Source organism: Schistocerca piceifrons, chromosome 9, assembly GCF_021461385.2.
Source record: "Schistocerca piceifrons isolate TAMUIC-IGC-003096 chromosome 9, iqSchPice1.1, whole genome shotgun sequence".
NCBI lineage: Eukaryota > Metazoa > Arthropoda > Insecta > Orthoptera > Acrididae > Schistocerca > Schistocerca piceifrons.
In genome coordinates this window covers 148,104,714-148,120,593 of record NC_060146.1, presented here as the reverse complement: position 1 = coordinate 148,120,593, position 15,880 = coordinate 148,104,714, and the positions used below count along the sequence as shown (strand labels likewise).

General features: G+C 40.4%; 1 protein-coding gene across 1 annotated transcript in view; it reads right to left on the bottom strand.

Moving 5' to 3' along the window:
- Positions 1-15,880, bottom strand: part of LOC124716771 (nuclear factor related to kappa-B-binding protein-like) — a 215,137-nt gene that overhangs the window by 50,587 nt on the left and 148,670 nt on the right. Inside the window, 3 exon segments of the mRNA XM_047243318.1 lie at positions 1,909-2,079; positions 3,857-4,079; positions 7,391-7,678. Coding sequence (XP_047099274.1) covers positions 1,909-2,079; positions 3,857-4,079; positions 7,391-7,678 — 682 coding nt within the window.

The following is a 15,880-nucleotide window of genomic DNA, read 5'->3' as shown; positions in this document are numbered from 1 at the left end:
CTCAGAGGGAGACCAAGAGATGACTACACCAAGCAGATTCAGAAGGATGTAGGTTGCAGTAGGTACTGGGAGATGAAGAAGCTTGCACAGGATAGGGTAGCATAAGAAAGCTGCATCAAACCAGTCTCCAGACTGAAGACCACAACAACAACAATTATTTTGTGAAGGACGTCGAAGTGCAAAAAACTTCAAAATGGTTTTAAAGTATGAGTAAAGTTTGTTGGAAGCCACTGAGTGTTCTCATTCTCAAATACTGGATAAATGAAGTCTTGGTATTTGCACACCATCAATTATGCTGCCTCAAGGCAAACACACTATTTCTAACTGTAATACTTGTCTTACAGTGATAAAGTGTTACATAAGATTACACCTCTTAATGACTGCGTTATAACACTATTTTAAAGTTTTTAATTCGGTCAAACACTGAATGTCAAATTTTTGTTGCCCTTGGGAACCATTAGATAGGCAACCTACAACTGCTATTAGGTCCTGCTTTTGGGATAGAAGCTTAGTACAATACAGTATCAAATAGAAATGCTAATTAACAAACATCAGATTATAATTTGCTAATAAAAAGAAAACCTTTCAATTTTAAATACTAATCATGTGAAAATAGAAAATGTTTCAGAGTTAAATGGAGAAAATATATATCTGAATTATTTTGTTTTTAATACAATGTTTGTATTTATTCTTAATCTTTAGAAATGAAAAAGATATTTTACTTTCTATTTGATGTTTTTTATTTTTTATTAAATTTTTTTATAAATATTTATGTTTTCATGTGGTTAGTAATTAAGACATGCAATGAGGTGACAAAAGCCATGGGATAGTGGTGTGTATGCATACATATGGCAGTAATATTGCACACATTTCGTGTAAATGGCAGCTCATTGGCAGAGCTGTCATTTGTACTCAGGTGATTCATGTGCAAAGGTTTGCAATATGATTTATGGCAGCACGGCAGGAAGAGGTATTTCAAAATCAGAAAAGATTCTTAGCTAGTGGGCCGAAGACAGAATTAAGAAAGAACTAGTGAAGTGCCTAGTACTGAGTAGGACCTCGTGTGGAGAGAAGACGACACGGATACTTCGAAAGCAGGGTGAGGGAAGAAATCAAACTTTTGAGATGTGGATATAGCATAGAATGGAGAAGACCGTCTGGTCTGATAAAGTCAGCACTGAAAAGGTACTGAGAACAATTGGAGAATATCAGAGGATGTTGCTGTCAGTGAAGAATGGGAAGTTGAACTGGATAGGACATAACTTTGAAATGAGACTGCCTTCTAGTAGAGGCAATAGTAGGTTTTATTCGAAGGGAGAGAGGGAAGGGCACAAGAAGATGCCAATAATGTCAACAGGCCGCAAAAAGGCTACCAAAGAATAAGGAGGAAAGCAGAGGACAGAGAAGCATGGACGGCTTCAAAGTCTTAATCTGCCACAAGGCAGATAACCAAATGCAGATGTCAATAATTTGATAATATATTAGAATTTAGATACAAGTAAAAAATAAATTGGATCTAGTGAGAATCTAACCAGCAACCTTATGATCATAAGGACAGGATGTTATGCACACAGCTATGGGTGATTCTGTTAGAAAACTCATTTTTTTCTGTTTAACAGTGATCACCAAAAGCATCAAAGTCATTCTCTCAATTCTTCTTGTGAGACTCACTGACTGTACGTTTAAGAGATCATAATAGTGACAGAACAGCAGCTATGTAACATTACTAGTGATATCAGTTGCAAAAACAATGGGAAAGGGCACAAGTTATCCATTACTATTCTGTGATGATAAGCATTCCCCATAATCATCTATCGGTTTTCTAAAAGTATCACTGAGAAAGAGTGCACAAAGATCAGATCAGCATGAAAGGCAAGAGTCTTTTATGACATCACAGTAACAACTCACCCTGTGGGAGAGTCCCATGCTGCTTATGGTGTGCCAGAAGGCTTTCCATGGAGATAACTTGGCCCTGCGCATTGGTAAACACCTTTGCCACCACAGGTGCCTGCGGCTGCTGCTGTTGTTGTTGTTGTTGCTGCTGCGTGGAGATGGCAACTGGTACCGGTTTCCCACCAACTGCGACATTAACAAATGTGACAACATTCTAATAACCAATGAACAAGGCTATTAGGGCATATAAATATCTTTTGTAAAATTAGTATTTGGATGCACATTTTCAAATCTGACAGTTGAAAATGGGTTTATCCTGAAATACGTTCAAGCGTTGATACATAGAACATTGGTGAAGCTATATGACGTTTGTGAGGATGATGTTATTCAAGAAATTAGGTCTGCATCACATATACTTGTTGTTTCATACACCCATAATGAAGAGATTCTTGAGAATGTAGAGCATCTCATACAACAAAATGCAAGAAAAGATGTAACCAATGTTTATTCCACAGATTCTAAGTTAGATGGTCCTCATACATGTGGAATAAGTCAAAAAGTTTGTAACACATTTTCATTTAAAAGGTAACAGCAAACTTGTTAAACAACGTGTAAATTTATAAGACATTGAGGTGCATATTATATTTCTTTGGCTATCATAGCCATGCACCATCAAACTGAAAATTTATGTACAACACTTATTTACACTGCTCACATTACTGCACTGAAGATGTACAGAAGTCAGATTTTAAGCAACGAAATTTGCTAGATGCACAGTATGGTGCTCAGAAAATGTATGGCAATGATGTATGATGGTAATCCCAAAAGGAAGGTCTCCAAAACGCTGGGGATGCAGAGAAACTGTTCCTGTGCCTGTTGGTCACACTCTTGTGATCAGTGCTTCGTCAACTCCAAAACAAACACATGCATTCCTCGCTGGGACACCCATTCACAACGAACAAAGGAGCGGAAGACCATCTATTTCTTACAAGTCAGTCACAAAAGTTGAGCCAACCGTGCACATAGATTGGTGACTCACACTGGATGATCCCCTGCATTTTGGTTCTTGAGGTTTTCCCAAAGCAGCACAAACACGATTTTAACAGAAAAGTTGCAGTATGGGTACCACGAATGCCGATGGAAGATCAAAAACGCCATTGAGTTCATTCTTTTTGCTGATTTCTTCTGCCCTATGCAAATGAAAAGTACAACTTTTCGGACTTAACTATCATGGATAACAAAACCTGGGCATTCCTCTTTAGACCCAAGACCAATGCCCAAACAACAATGATGCAAGTGGTGACATTCACCTTCGTTCATGTTACAAAAATTCAAATAAACTCAGTGTGCTGGAAAAATCATGGCAACCATGTTTTGAGACTGAAAGGGAGTATTGGTGGTTGACTTCATGCCCAGTGTGACTGCTGACAGGCACCGTGAAACACTAAAATAACTTGGGCAGGAGGAGAGGAATGACAAGCACAGGCATAAGCATTCTCCACACCAGCACTTCCCCATGAATTGCCCATCAAATCATTGCTCCCTTGCAAACTTTTGAATAGAACACAACCCACCAACCTGACAGTCTGGACTTGGCACCCAATGCCTACCACCTGTTCCCTAAATTGAAAACACCTTTGGCCAGAGGGCAATTCAGCTTCAACAAGTTAGTGAAAGATAAGGTTCAATGCTTCGCAAAGGATGTGGAGGTGAGCTGACATGATGCGGGCTTATAAAAACTTAGCAGCATCTATGGAAATGTACTGACCGACATGGCCAAGAGTAGAAAAATAGATAAACACTCATTTTAAAAAGATTTAAATATTATAGAAAATAAATGGAAAAAACTAGGAGACCTTAGTTTTGGGATTACCAATGTATGTCAGCAAATTATATGCCCAATATTGGTTAATAAAGATGGCAGCACAAGCAGTCTCTGCACATATATATTGACCCGACGTACCCCTGGTGACAACCCGTGCAGCCTGCGGCTGGCCGCTCCCAAGGACCGACACGGATGTGACTACTCTCTGCTGGGCCGCACTCACAACCGTCCCACCGACAGTGGCAATCGTAGTTTGCTGCTGCTTCAGCTGCTGCTGTTGTTGCAACTGCTGCTTTAGTTGTTGCTGCTGCTGCTTCAGCTGTTGTTGCTGCTGTAACTGCTGCTGCAGCTGTGCTATCGCCTGAGATCAAGGAAAAGAGATTGAAACTTTTGCGCCTAAAGCACTAAATGTTATTGAAGTAAGAAATAAAGGTGTTAGTAATTTTGTTGTTACAGACAACACTACTTGAAACATAATGAAGTGGAGCATCTTCATTTGCTTTGCTATAACTGCTACATTAAATACTATTTTTTTTTTCTTTTCCTTTCTGCAATTTCCCTTTAGACAACACTTATCTCACTCTCCTGGCCCCACAAACCACAATCAGTGTTTAGTCTCACCAAGTAGCCCCCTCCACAACATTGTATTCTTGCCATCTTCCCTTGCTCCAAGTATCTGAAGATCCTTGGCCACCTGGTCTCTCCATCTTATTTTCAGTCTACCTAAAGGCCTTCGTCATTTGAATTTCTTCTCCGACATTTCCCTCAATCTTGATCCTCTATAGGCACGACCAGCCCATTTCAGCCTCCATGTTTTGGTATCTGCAACATTTTTTCTTCTTTGCCATTCTCCTCCCTCACAAATTTGTCCAAAGATCTTCTGAAGGATTTAATTTTTGTGAACATTTATCTTTCTCTTTGTATATTTATTTATTTTACATATTTCTTTTCCATATAGTAATGCAGATCTGATTATGGTTTTATACATCCTTGTTTTCGTTCTTTTGATAAGATTCTGGTTAACAGTGTTTTATTGAGTGAATACGATGCCACTTTTATCCTCAATTCTATTCCTTGCTTCTCACCATTTATGTAGTTTACTCCAACCATGGTCTTGAATTTGTATGATTACTCACCTTTACGTCTTGTATGTTTTCTCATCACTTATCTCCAACCCAACTTCCTTGACTTTTTAAAATAGCTTTCTTGCCAGTATTAACACGTCATCCAAGTTTCCAGCAATTAATGCTACATCATCCGCAAAGGCCATTACATTCATTTTTCTTTGTATGGTAATTCCCTCAACAATTACGTAATAAACAAAATATGTTCTTCATAGTCTGTATCTTGCAAATTCTTATTATTCACAGAACACTTTGTGTTTCAGTAACTACTATGGTGTATGCAATTATTACGAAAAAAATTAGTTTTACAGAAGACAAGTTATTCTTCCCAAACACCATTTGTAGATGGAACAGGGAAAGAGAGAAAGGAAAGCAGTACCGAAAGTTCCCTCTGCCACACACACAGTAAGGTGGCTTGTTGAGTACACAGATCATGAACAGTGAAATTAAATTACAGCAGTAACTGAAAAGTGAACTTCAGAATACGCCACGAGCTCTGGTGCATGGAGTGCAGCATAATGGTTAGTGTCACTGGACGGCATGCTGCAAGTCACCAGTCCTAATCTGGTCATCAGCAATTGTTTGTTATTTTGTAGTTATCATTTCTGGATGGCTCTTGATGTCTGCATATTTTGAAATTGTCAGTGTCTGCAATGTCCTCAATATATATCTTGTACAAGCCTGCAGACTTCAGAGCTTTTACAGCATACTCCCAAATCATGAATCCTGTTGCCACTCTGGAAAATTGGTTTGATGCCTTGAAGCGTACTATATTTACCAAGTCAAGTTCTTTGGCAACCTTCACGACAGTCATTGGGCACTGTTGGGTTGACAATTCGAGATTTTTGATTTAACAACTAGTGCATTTTCATGCATTCGCATACATAATCCACAGGCCTCAATATGGTCTTGCAAGTGCTTGTTCCCTAAACTTTTTCATCAGTGTTTCAAGAAAAAAATGCTGTCTTCCCTCCAGGGATTCCCATTTAAGTTCACAAAGTATCACCAATAACACGTATTGATCGAACCTACAAGCAACAAACCAGTTGAAGAGTGACTGGATAGGAACCTTCAACTCACTTAGTGATTTTAAGAAGGATCACAGTTTTCTCAGGTTCTCAGCAAGATCTTTTGCTAAAGTATGATGATGAAAGTTGTTGTGTGCTTCACATATCAATCTTTTTGCAGATGCAGAAATTTCTACTAACTTTTCCGTGTCAACATTTCCACAGTCTTTTTTGACTCAAGAGTGTGATAAGGTCTGATTCCTTAGCATTGTCCAAATTTTGTTATTAAACCACAGTGAGTCTTTTCTGTCCATAATCCATTCAGTGCATACCTCTGCAGAGTGAGATTTACAATCAGTTTAAACTTTGCCCGTAATTCCTCTACTAAATTATGTTCATTCACTGTTGAAATGGGATACTACTAACTGCGTATCTGCTTTTTCTAGCACAAACACTCTCCTAGCCTTTTTTAATAACCAAGCTGACTACAATGACATTATGATCCCTACTACATATCTCTACACTTACAAAATGGTCAGTCTGTTTGTAGTTATAAGGTCTAAAGTACTTCCATTTCGTGAGGGTAGCCTTAACTAGTCATTTGAGGCAGTTTACAGAAAACTCGTTCAAAGTTACTTCACAAGACCGTCTGATTGCACCACCTATAGTGAATCTATAGATGTCCCAGTCTATACTCGGCAGATTAAAGTCGCCTCCAGCTAATATTGTACATTGAAATAGTTCATGGCTGACTGCTGAAAGTCGGTGCCCAACAGGTACAATATTTTGGCAAATGACCACATTGCCATCATGAGGTGTGCAGATGAAATGACTGATGGAGGGCTGGTGCCGTGCTTGCATCTCCTCCCCTTATCCCTCTGATTGGACATTCCATCGGCCATCAGCGCCCAGCATCGCTTCCCCACGTCTCCCGTCTCCTGACGACAAAGTGTTCTTTCTGCCCTAGATTAGTGCCCAGGTGTGCGTGCTGACAGCACCTCTGCTGTTCCTCCACCTGTCCCCAAAGTCAGTTCGTTATCTGGTATCTCATTTCTCTTCTCGATCATTCCAGTAGCGATGTCCCAGTCTTACTACGGATGTACAATTCATCATCGGTTCCCTTACTCGAGTCTCAATGGATTCCTTAATGACGCAGTCCCAGAAGTTGGACATCTGCATCACAACCTCGGTACGGTCATAATACATTCCACGTATTCCCATCGGGCAATGTTCTGAGACTCCCAAACTGTTAGGCTTTTGCCGTCTGGTGTGCTGTCGGTGGCCTCAGCTACGATCTTCGGCAGTACACACTGTCTGATCTATGTACGTCTTACCACACTGGCAGGATATCTGACAGGCTCTGCATTTCTGTAGTCGAAGATTGTCACATTACCGAACGGTCCCTTATTTGGTCGGCAAGCGTACAGTGAAGTCCGGCAGTCCCTCGTGAAATATTTTGACACTGAATATGCTGCGAGAGGCAGACAAATCACATTATTGCACAATTGGGGTTTGAGCCAAGTGTGGGAGTTGAGCTTTACCTTGGCCTGCTGCTGCAGCACCTGCTGCTGCTGGGAAGACACCTGCTGCGTGGTGACGGCCGAGCCCTGCTTGATGAGGATGGTCTGCTGGTCGGCGCCCGGCTGCTGCAGGGCCTTCATGGCGCCCACCAGCTTCACGCCCGTCAGCCCCACTGCCTTCCCACCCGCCACCACCTGCTGTGCCTGCTGCTGCACTGCCGTGCCCTGCAGCTTTGGTGACCCGCCAGAGGCCGACTGCTGCTGCTGCTGCTGGGGCTGCGGGCTGCGGGACCCCCCCAGCAGCTGCAGCTGCGACACGGTGGAAAACACTGGCTCAGTCACCTGCTCGCGTCTTCTTTTTATTTAAAATGCACATTTTATTTCACAGCTCATTAACTAATTTTGTCCCCTTAGCCGGTACCGAGTGACACTGCATGAAAATAGGTTACATATCACTCAACAAAGGAAAGTCACTGGACCTGACGAGATACCAATTCGATTCTACACAGAGTACGCGAACGAACTTGCCCCCCTTCTGACAGCCGTGTACCGCAAGTCTCTAGAGGAACGGAAAGTTCCAAATGATTGGAAAAGAGCACAGGTAGCCCTAGTCTTCAAGAAGGGTCGTCAGGCAGATGCGCAAAACTATAGACCTATATCTCTGATGTCGATCTTTTGTAGAATTTTATAACATGTTTTTTGCTCGTGTATCATGTCGTTTCTGGAAACCCAGACTCTACTCTGTAGGAATCAACATGGATTCCGGAAACAGCGATCGTGTGAGACCTAACTCGCTTTATTTGTTCATGAGACCCAGAAAATATTAGATACAGGCTCCCAGGTAGATGCTATTTTCCTTGACTTCCGGAAGGCGTTCAATACAGTTCCGCACTGTCGCCTGATAAACAAAGTAAAAGCCTACGGAATATCAGACCAGCTGTGTGGCTGTATTGAAGAGTTTTCAGCTAACAGAACACAGCATGTTGTTGTCAATGGAGAGACGTCTACAGATGTTAAAGTAACCTATGGCGTGCCACAGGGGAGTGTTATGGGACCATTGCTTTTCACAATATATATAAATGACCTAGTAGATAGTGTCGGAAGTTCCGTGCGGCTTTTCGTGAATGACGCGGTAGTATACAGAGAAGTTGCAGCATTAGAAAATTGCAGTGAACTGCAGGAAGATCTGCAGCAGATAGGTACTTGGTGCAGGGACTGGCAACTGACCCTTAACACAGACAAATGTAATGTATTGCAAAAACATAGAAAGAAGGATCCTTTATTGTATGATTATATGATAGCGGAACAAACATTGGTAGCAGTTACTTCTGTAAAATATCTGGGAGTGTGCGCGCAGAACAATTTGAAGTGGAATGATCATATAAAATTAATTGTTGGTAAGGCGGGTACCAGGTTGAGATTCATTGGGAGAGTCCTTAGAAAATTTAGTCCATCAACAAAGGAGGTGGCTTACAAAACACTCGTTCGACCTATACTTGAGTATTGCTCATCAGTGTGGGATACGTACCAGGCCGGGTTGACGTAGGAGATAGAGAAGATCCAAAGAAGAGCGGCATGTTTCGTCACAGGGTTGTTTGGTAAGCGTGATAGCGTTACGGAGATGTTTAGCAAACTCAAAGTGGCAGACTCTGCAAGACAGGTGCTCTGCATCACGATGTAGCTTGCTGTCCGGGTTTCAAGAGGGTGCGTTTCTGGATGAGGTATCGAATATATTGCTTCCCCTAATTATGCATCCCGAGGAGATCACAAATGTAAAATTAGAGAGATTCGAGCGGCAGTCATTCTTCCCGCGAACCATATGCGACTCGAACAGGAAAGGGAGGTAATGACAGTGGCACGTAAAATGCCCTCCGCCACACACCGTTGGGTGGCTTGCGGAGTCTAAATGTTGATGTAGATGTAGATTTTCATTAGTTAGAGATATGACATTCAATAACTGGAACAAAAAAGTGTTGATTTCCCCTTGGAGTCACTTATTCTCACAATTTACTTTTGTATCCAACTCTGGCTTTATCCTAACTGCAATGTACTGAGTTGGTGCATAACTTTGTAGTGTTTTTCCATAGACACAACAGGTACATGTAACAGACTTTAGTCTTCAATAACATATCCTCCTTCACTATTTACAACAGTCTGCCCAACCTGGAGTAACTTATTGATTCCATGACTACAGAAATTGGTATTGTGGTGAAGAACTCGTTGAGCCATGTCCAGAACACATTTTCATCCAGAAACGAAGTCCCTTAAAGGTTGTACAATAGAGAGCAGAAAAGGTGAAAATCTGAGGGCATGCAATCAGGTGAATAAGGCGAGTGTGGAATGACTTCCAAAGGCAACTCCTGTATAGTGTTTTTTGTCAGTCCAGCAGAATACGGGCAGATGTTATCCTGGAGTAGCATTACTTCATGCAGTCTTCCTGATCTCGGATTGCATCTCCAAGATGTTTCAGTTGTTGAAATAAATGTCAGCAGTGGTGATTACACCTCAGGCAAGCAATTCATAGTACGCCACACAATCACTGTTCCACCAGATGTGTAACATTATCTTTTCTGATGCATGCATGTCACGGTACGGGGAGTTGCTGCTTTGTTTGGACTCAACCATTTCTTTCTTTTCCTTAAAGACGTCATTTCTCATCACCAGTAACAATACAGGATAGGAATGGTCAGTTTTGTTCACAAGCCACTTGATGACAAACAAGCAGAGATGCACATACAGCCACCTGCTGATTTTTGTGATTTTGACATAGACATGCAGTACTCATACACCCAATTTTTGAACCTTCCTTACTACACGCAATTGTTGCATAGTTATGGAATGACCACAGTTCACCACAGCTGCCACTTGCCACTTCTTAAGTACAGTGATGTGGATCACAGTGGATTAATTCGTTTAAAAGATCTTCATCAAACCCCAAAGGTCTTCCTGAACATGGAAAGTCACTACTGTCGAAACAAACCTCCTTAAAATGAGAAAACCATTTTTTTGCTGTGCTCTATCCAAGGAAATGACATTATACCCGCACATGGAGCAAATGTTTCAAGCTGCTTCTGCTGCTGTCACCCCTTTATCGACCTCAAACAGAAGAATATGTCAGAAATGTTCGGATTTCTCTACTTGGCACTCCATTTTCTAATGTCCACAGCTCCTCTCACTATCTTCAAATGACAATACGTAAACTCAAATAGCAACCGTGAAATAAAAAAATGACAATCAATAAATGAACCCCTAGGAACCAGAATACCAACATGCAGTGTGTGTGTGTGTGTGTGTGTGTGTGTGTGGGGGGGGGGGGGGGGGGGGGGGGGGGGTCTACTGATGGACTCCCTCTTGTAATATTCAGTAATGCATTCCAGTATCAGAGAACAGAAGTAAAAAATGATGAGGCAGAATTGCTGACTATTTGTTTTGTTCAGGAAGTAAAATTTTTAACATTTCTGATAAACTCAAACACATTGCTCAAAAAAATTAGGGGGACAACATTTTAAACACTTGCAATTTTTTTTTCACGAGTGTTTGGAGTGAAACAGACTTTTGTTCTGGAAAATGACACCTTTATTTAACAGTACATGTCCTGTTCTCTTCTCATCACATGTTAGTGTTATGACAAGAAACTCGACACAATGCCATAAACTTAAGTGCAAACTCCTTCACTTAAGTGACAATAGGCAGAAAAAGAAACACTTCACTATCTGGTAGGTCCTCCATGTGCCTGTATTATTGCTTCACGTCTTCGAGGCGTGCTCCTGGCATGCCCCCGAACATTTTCTTATGGAATTTTTTCCCCATTTCTCATTAAGAATCTCTGCAACTTGTTTGAGAGTCTGAGGTGCGCCCAAAGTTGTCTATCCAGCATGTGCCATATGTGCTTAATAGGACTGAGATCAGGTCACAGAGCAGGCCAGTATAATATTTGAATCACAACATTCTGTAACGTTTCCGTGGAGGCTGCTGTTGGATGCTCTCCCTCATTTACAACTTCAATGGGCATAATGTGACCCAGCACAATCTTGTTGATGAACCTCTGAGCATTAAGTCGACCTCCGAATATCTGATGGTCCAATCAGCCATCAACTGTGGTGCCACCCCATATCAGGACCGAGTCATAGCCAAATCTGCTCATTTCCTGGACTCCCAATCATTATAATGTTCACCACGATGACGATATACACGTATACGCCCATTGCACAGTGTTAGATGAAAACGGGACTTGTATGTAAATGACTCATTGTGTCAGTGACGTCGTTGCTAGTGCCTATGTTCCTCAGCAAATTAAAATCAATCTCTCATGTGTCAAACAGTTATTCGAGACATGTAATGAACTCTTCTTGGTCTTAAACTGACCTCTCAGAGTTTGTTGCGTATTGTTTGGTCACTGAAAGTGCGACCAGTTGCTGCTTTACATCATTTTTTAGGTCCCAGGCAGTCACACAATGCTGACAGAGAGAACAATTAACCAAATATTGGTTGTCTCTGGCTGACATGTTCTGTTTTGTCCCTTTCCCTGCTTGCTCATGTGTGTACCAGTTTCACGAAACCATTTCCAAACCCTCCCAACAACAGATGAGGCCACATTAAGCTCTGTAGACACTGCACGAATAGTCCAACCTTCCTGCAGTAATGTCACTCCCTGAACACATTCTGCCTCGGTCAGATACCTCATGGTAACTGGTGAAATGTACACAAAAAGTACACACTCACTGGATGGTAGAGTGAGACATTGCTTGTTCACTGCTTTAGTGGTAGTGTGATACTTTGGAATACTGCCACTATGCTATGGTTTTCAAATGTATTGTGGAGGCTTGTTCTCATTATTAAAACACATTGGATGATAAAGAGTAACAGTATATATTTTAATCGCAGACTATGTACATGGAACACTCGATCAAATTCTTGTTCCTCTAATTGTTTTGAGCAGTCTACAATGGTGGTTTGAATAGTTCTCGGAATCACCATGAGAGGTCAGAGCTAGTGCAATGAGTTGTTCACATGATATTCATTGGACTGTTGCCTGTAAACATGTGCCACATCAATGCCCTTGGAAGAGAGCTGTGGCAATGAGATGGCTCTGTTGTTCCCGCATGAAAGCAAAGGACATTCATGCCAATTTTCAGAATACACTGGGAGACTCTGCTCCTTCATATTCAACTGTTGCCAAGTGTGGGCAAATGAATTTAAATTTGGTCGGGAGAGCTTAGATGATGATCTGCGCAGTGGTCAGCCAAGATATGTCACTACTCCAGAAATCATTGCAAAAGTGCACAAAATGGTCACGGAGGATCGCCGACTGAAAGTGCGTGAAATTGCGCACACTTGCTAGATGTCATCTGAAAGGTTATATCACATTTTAACTGAAGAATTGGGAGTGAAAAAATTATCTGCAAGACTCTTGATGCGCACTCACACACATGCACCATCGCCATCGCAAAATTACACGAACTAAGGTATGAATTACTGCCACACCCATGTTATGCACCTGATATGGCTCCGTCAGACTTCCATCACCTCCCCAAACTGGAAATTTTTCTTGGTGGATGAAGATTCACTTCAAACGAAGAACTGATAGACAGAGTTGACAACTATCTTGCAGGCCTGGGATCAAGGCACTGAAACATCTTTGGTCCAAGTGCATTAATCCACAAGGAGACTACATTGAAAAATAATAAAAAGTTTCAGTGATGTAAGTATTTTTCTGTATTCCGTTCCGAGAACTTTTCAAATCGCCCTCATATAAAAGTACATGAACCAGTCTTAGCTTTTGGAACTATTAGTTCCTTCCTCTGGAGGAGGGAGAAACAGTTTGGAGAAGGTTAAAATGAAGGGCAGGATTCCATTTTCTTGAATGGTTTCACTGAGATATTTAAATTGTGCGATCTGTTTAAATTTGCCATTTGTCATCTGCTTGAATTTTGGTGCTTGTCTGTTGCTGGTCATGTATTCTGTTTTTTTCAGAACATATCTGAAACAGACCTTTTTCTGCAGCTTATTTCGAGAGTTCTGTCTGAATTTGGGCTGATGAAATGTTGCAAATAAAGACCGCTAAATCGTCTGCAAATGCTAGACATTCTGTACATACTTGACTCAGCCTAAAGTGATTGATTAATCAATTCTGAGGATCATATTCTGTTTGAGCCATTCTCATATCGCTTTCTAAATGCCACAGTTGAAAAGTCATTAATTATCTTGTCTTACTCCCACTTTCATTTTGAGAGGATATGAGATTTCCACCACGAATTGAACCTTGAACTTAGTGTGTATTATTATTGTTATTGCCAGTATTAGTATGAGCATTATATACCACCCCTGTACAACACATATGGTGATGTTGCATCATGAAGAATGTCCGGTTGGATGTGAGAGGGGGCATGAAGACCTAAGCTTGCCAGTAGAAATAAGTGCATAAAAATGAATAAAATATTAGTAACAAAACTGTAAAATCACCACATCTGTCTGTTTGAACATGCTAATCTCCAAAACTACTACATGAATTTTCATGGGGTTTCCACAAGTAACTTGAGCATAGCTTGGGACAACATACAGACTTTACTTTATCAAAATACGATCATGCAAAAACACATATCCATACACATTATAAAAATGTATGTATATATGTCTATGTTCCACATCTTCTCCGAAACCACTTGACCGATTTCAACCAAAGTTGATACACATACCACTTACCTTCTCAAAATTGCTGTGGAGGTAAGAATCACCTAGCTACCAAAGGGATGAGAATGGGGGTGTAAAAGAAGTGTAGCCCACAAAAACGCAAATATCCATACTTTATTCATCCAGTATTTGAGAATGCGAGCACTTAGTAATCAAATAACGGAAAATCCAGGATAGAACGTAACAATGTTATGAGAAGGAAAGTTGCTACTCACCATATAGAGGAGATGCTGAGTCACAGATAGGCACAACAAAAAGACTCTGTGGTTTCAGTTGCCTGAGACTGCAGTCAAGTGCCTGTGTGTGTGTGTGTGTGTGTGTGTGTGTGTGTGTGAGGGGGGGGGAAGGCACGCATATGTGTGTATATTGTTGATGAAGGCTTTAATGGCTGAAAGCTTTAATTGTGAAAGTCTTTTTGTAGAGCACTAAGTACGCTACAACAAACATTACACACAATTTTAAACATCTATGAAACTTTTTCTCACTGACAAATCCCACAAAATGATGAAAGAAAACAGTTTATCACTAACTACATTTTCACTGTTCATATAGTAAAACTATGATGTTTTAATTTAGTACTTTTTTACTACTAACTGTGTTTGCAACACATTTCAGACACTACCCATATATGTCACTGAATGTATCAACAAAATTATATCAGTGCAAGGTACATAGCTCAGGATATGTGAGATAATAAACATTGAGCTGCATGGAAATGAAACTGCAGGGCAAAATTCGTTTGAAATGCAGGTGAAATCTAGCAAATATCTATTCAAGATCTATACAAACACTAATAATAAATCTGTAAACCATCATGTTTACCTCTTTGAACATGGTAATCTCCAAAACTACTACACGAATTTTCATGGGGTTTCAGAAGTAACTTGAGTGCAGCTTGGGGCATCATACAGGCTCTATTTCACCAAAATCAGACCATGAAAAAAGATATACTAATTTAAATTTTTATCTAAAGTCATGATGTTTATCTATTTGTCTGTTTGAACACACTAACTTCCAAACTAATTTTTATGGGGATTCACAGCTAACTTTAACGTAGCTCAGGGCAACATATAAGCCATATACGCTTTATTTCATCTAAATCAGATCAACAGGGAAAAAAACATAATTTAAAGTTTTTTTTCTAAAATGATTTGCTCAGCGTAGCAGTTCAGATGTTTACCTCAGTGAGATGATCATCACAGTATAATACACCAAAGAACCAATAGACAGCGATGTCAGTTATGTAGCACAGCAAAGAACCAACAGATGGTGGTGTTAGTTTTTTTTAATTCAGTGACAAATGTATTTTCAGTAGTTACGTAAATGAAAGAATTAAGTGCCGCAAACTTACCTTTATTAATAGAAACTAATATTGAATTTATCTGGATTGAACATATGGTTTTACTGATTTGCTTTACGTATTAAAAACTTAATGACTTTGCTTTGCATTTTTCGGCAGTTCTTATTTATACTCTTTGCTAGGAAAAAGTAATTGACTGAGTTTGCTTTGTTATTTCAGTGCCTACTCATTACATTTTGATTTCACTTTGTTTATCGATAAAAATGTCTAGAAAACAGTTACGTTTTTCTAAATACACCAGAAAGTCTAAAAGACTGAGGATTATGCGGGCCCAAGGACTGAATGAAAATCATGAGGTGAGACTTGCTACAGTTCAAGAACATCAGACTTTGATTCGCTTTTTGAAAACTGTTTCTGAAAGTGAGGCACAAAGTAACTCTGTTCATGAGCATTACACAGTATCTTACTTCTCAGAAATCTTCACCCACAGAGAAAACCACTGCAAGAGTGAAAACCACCAA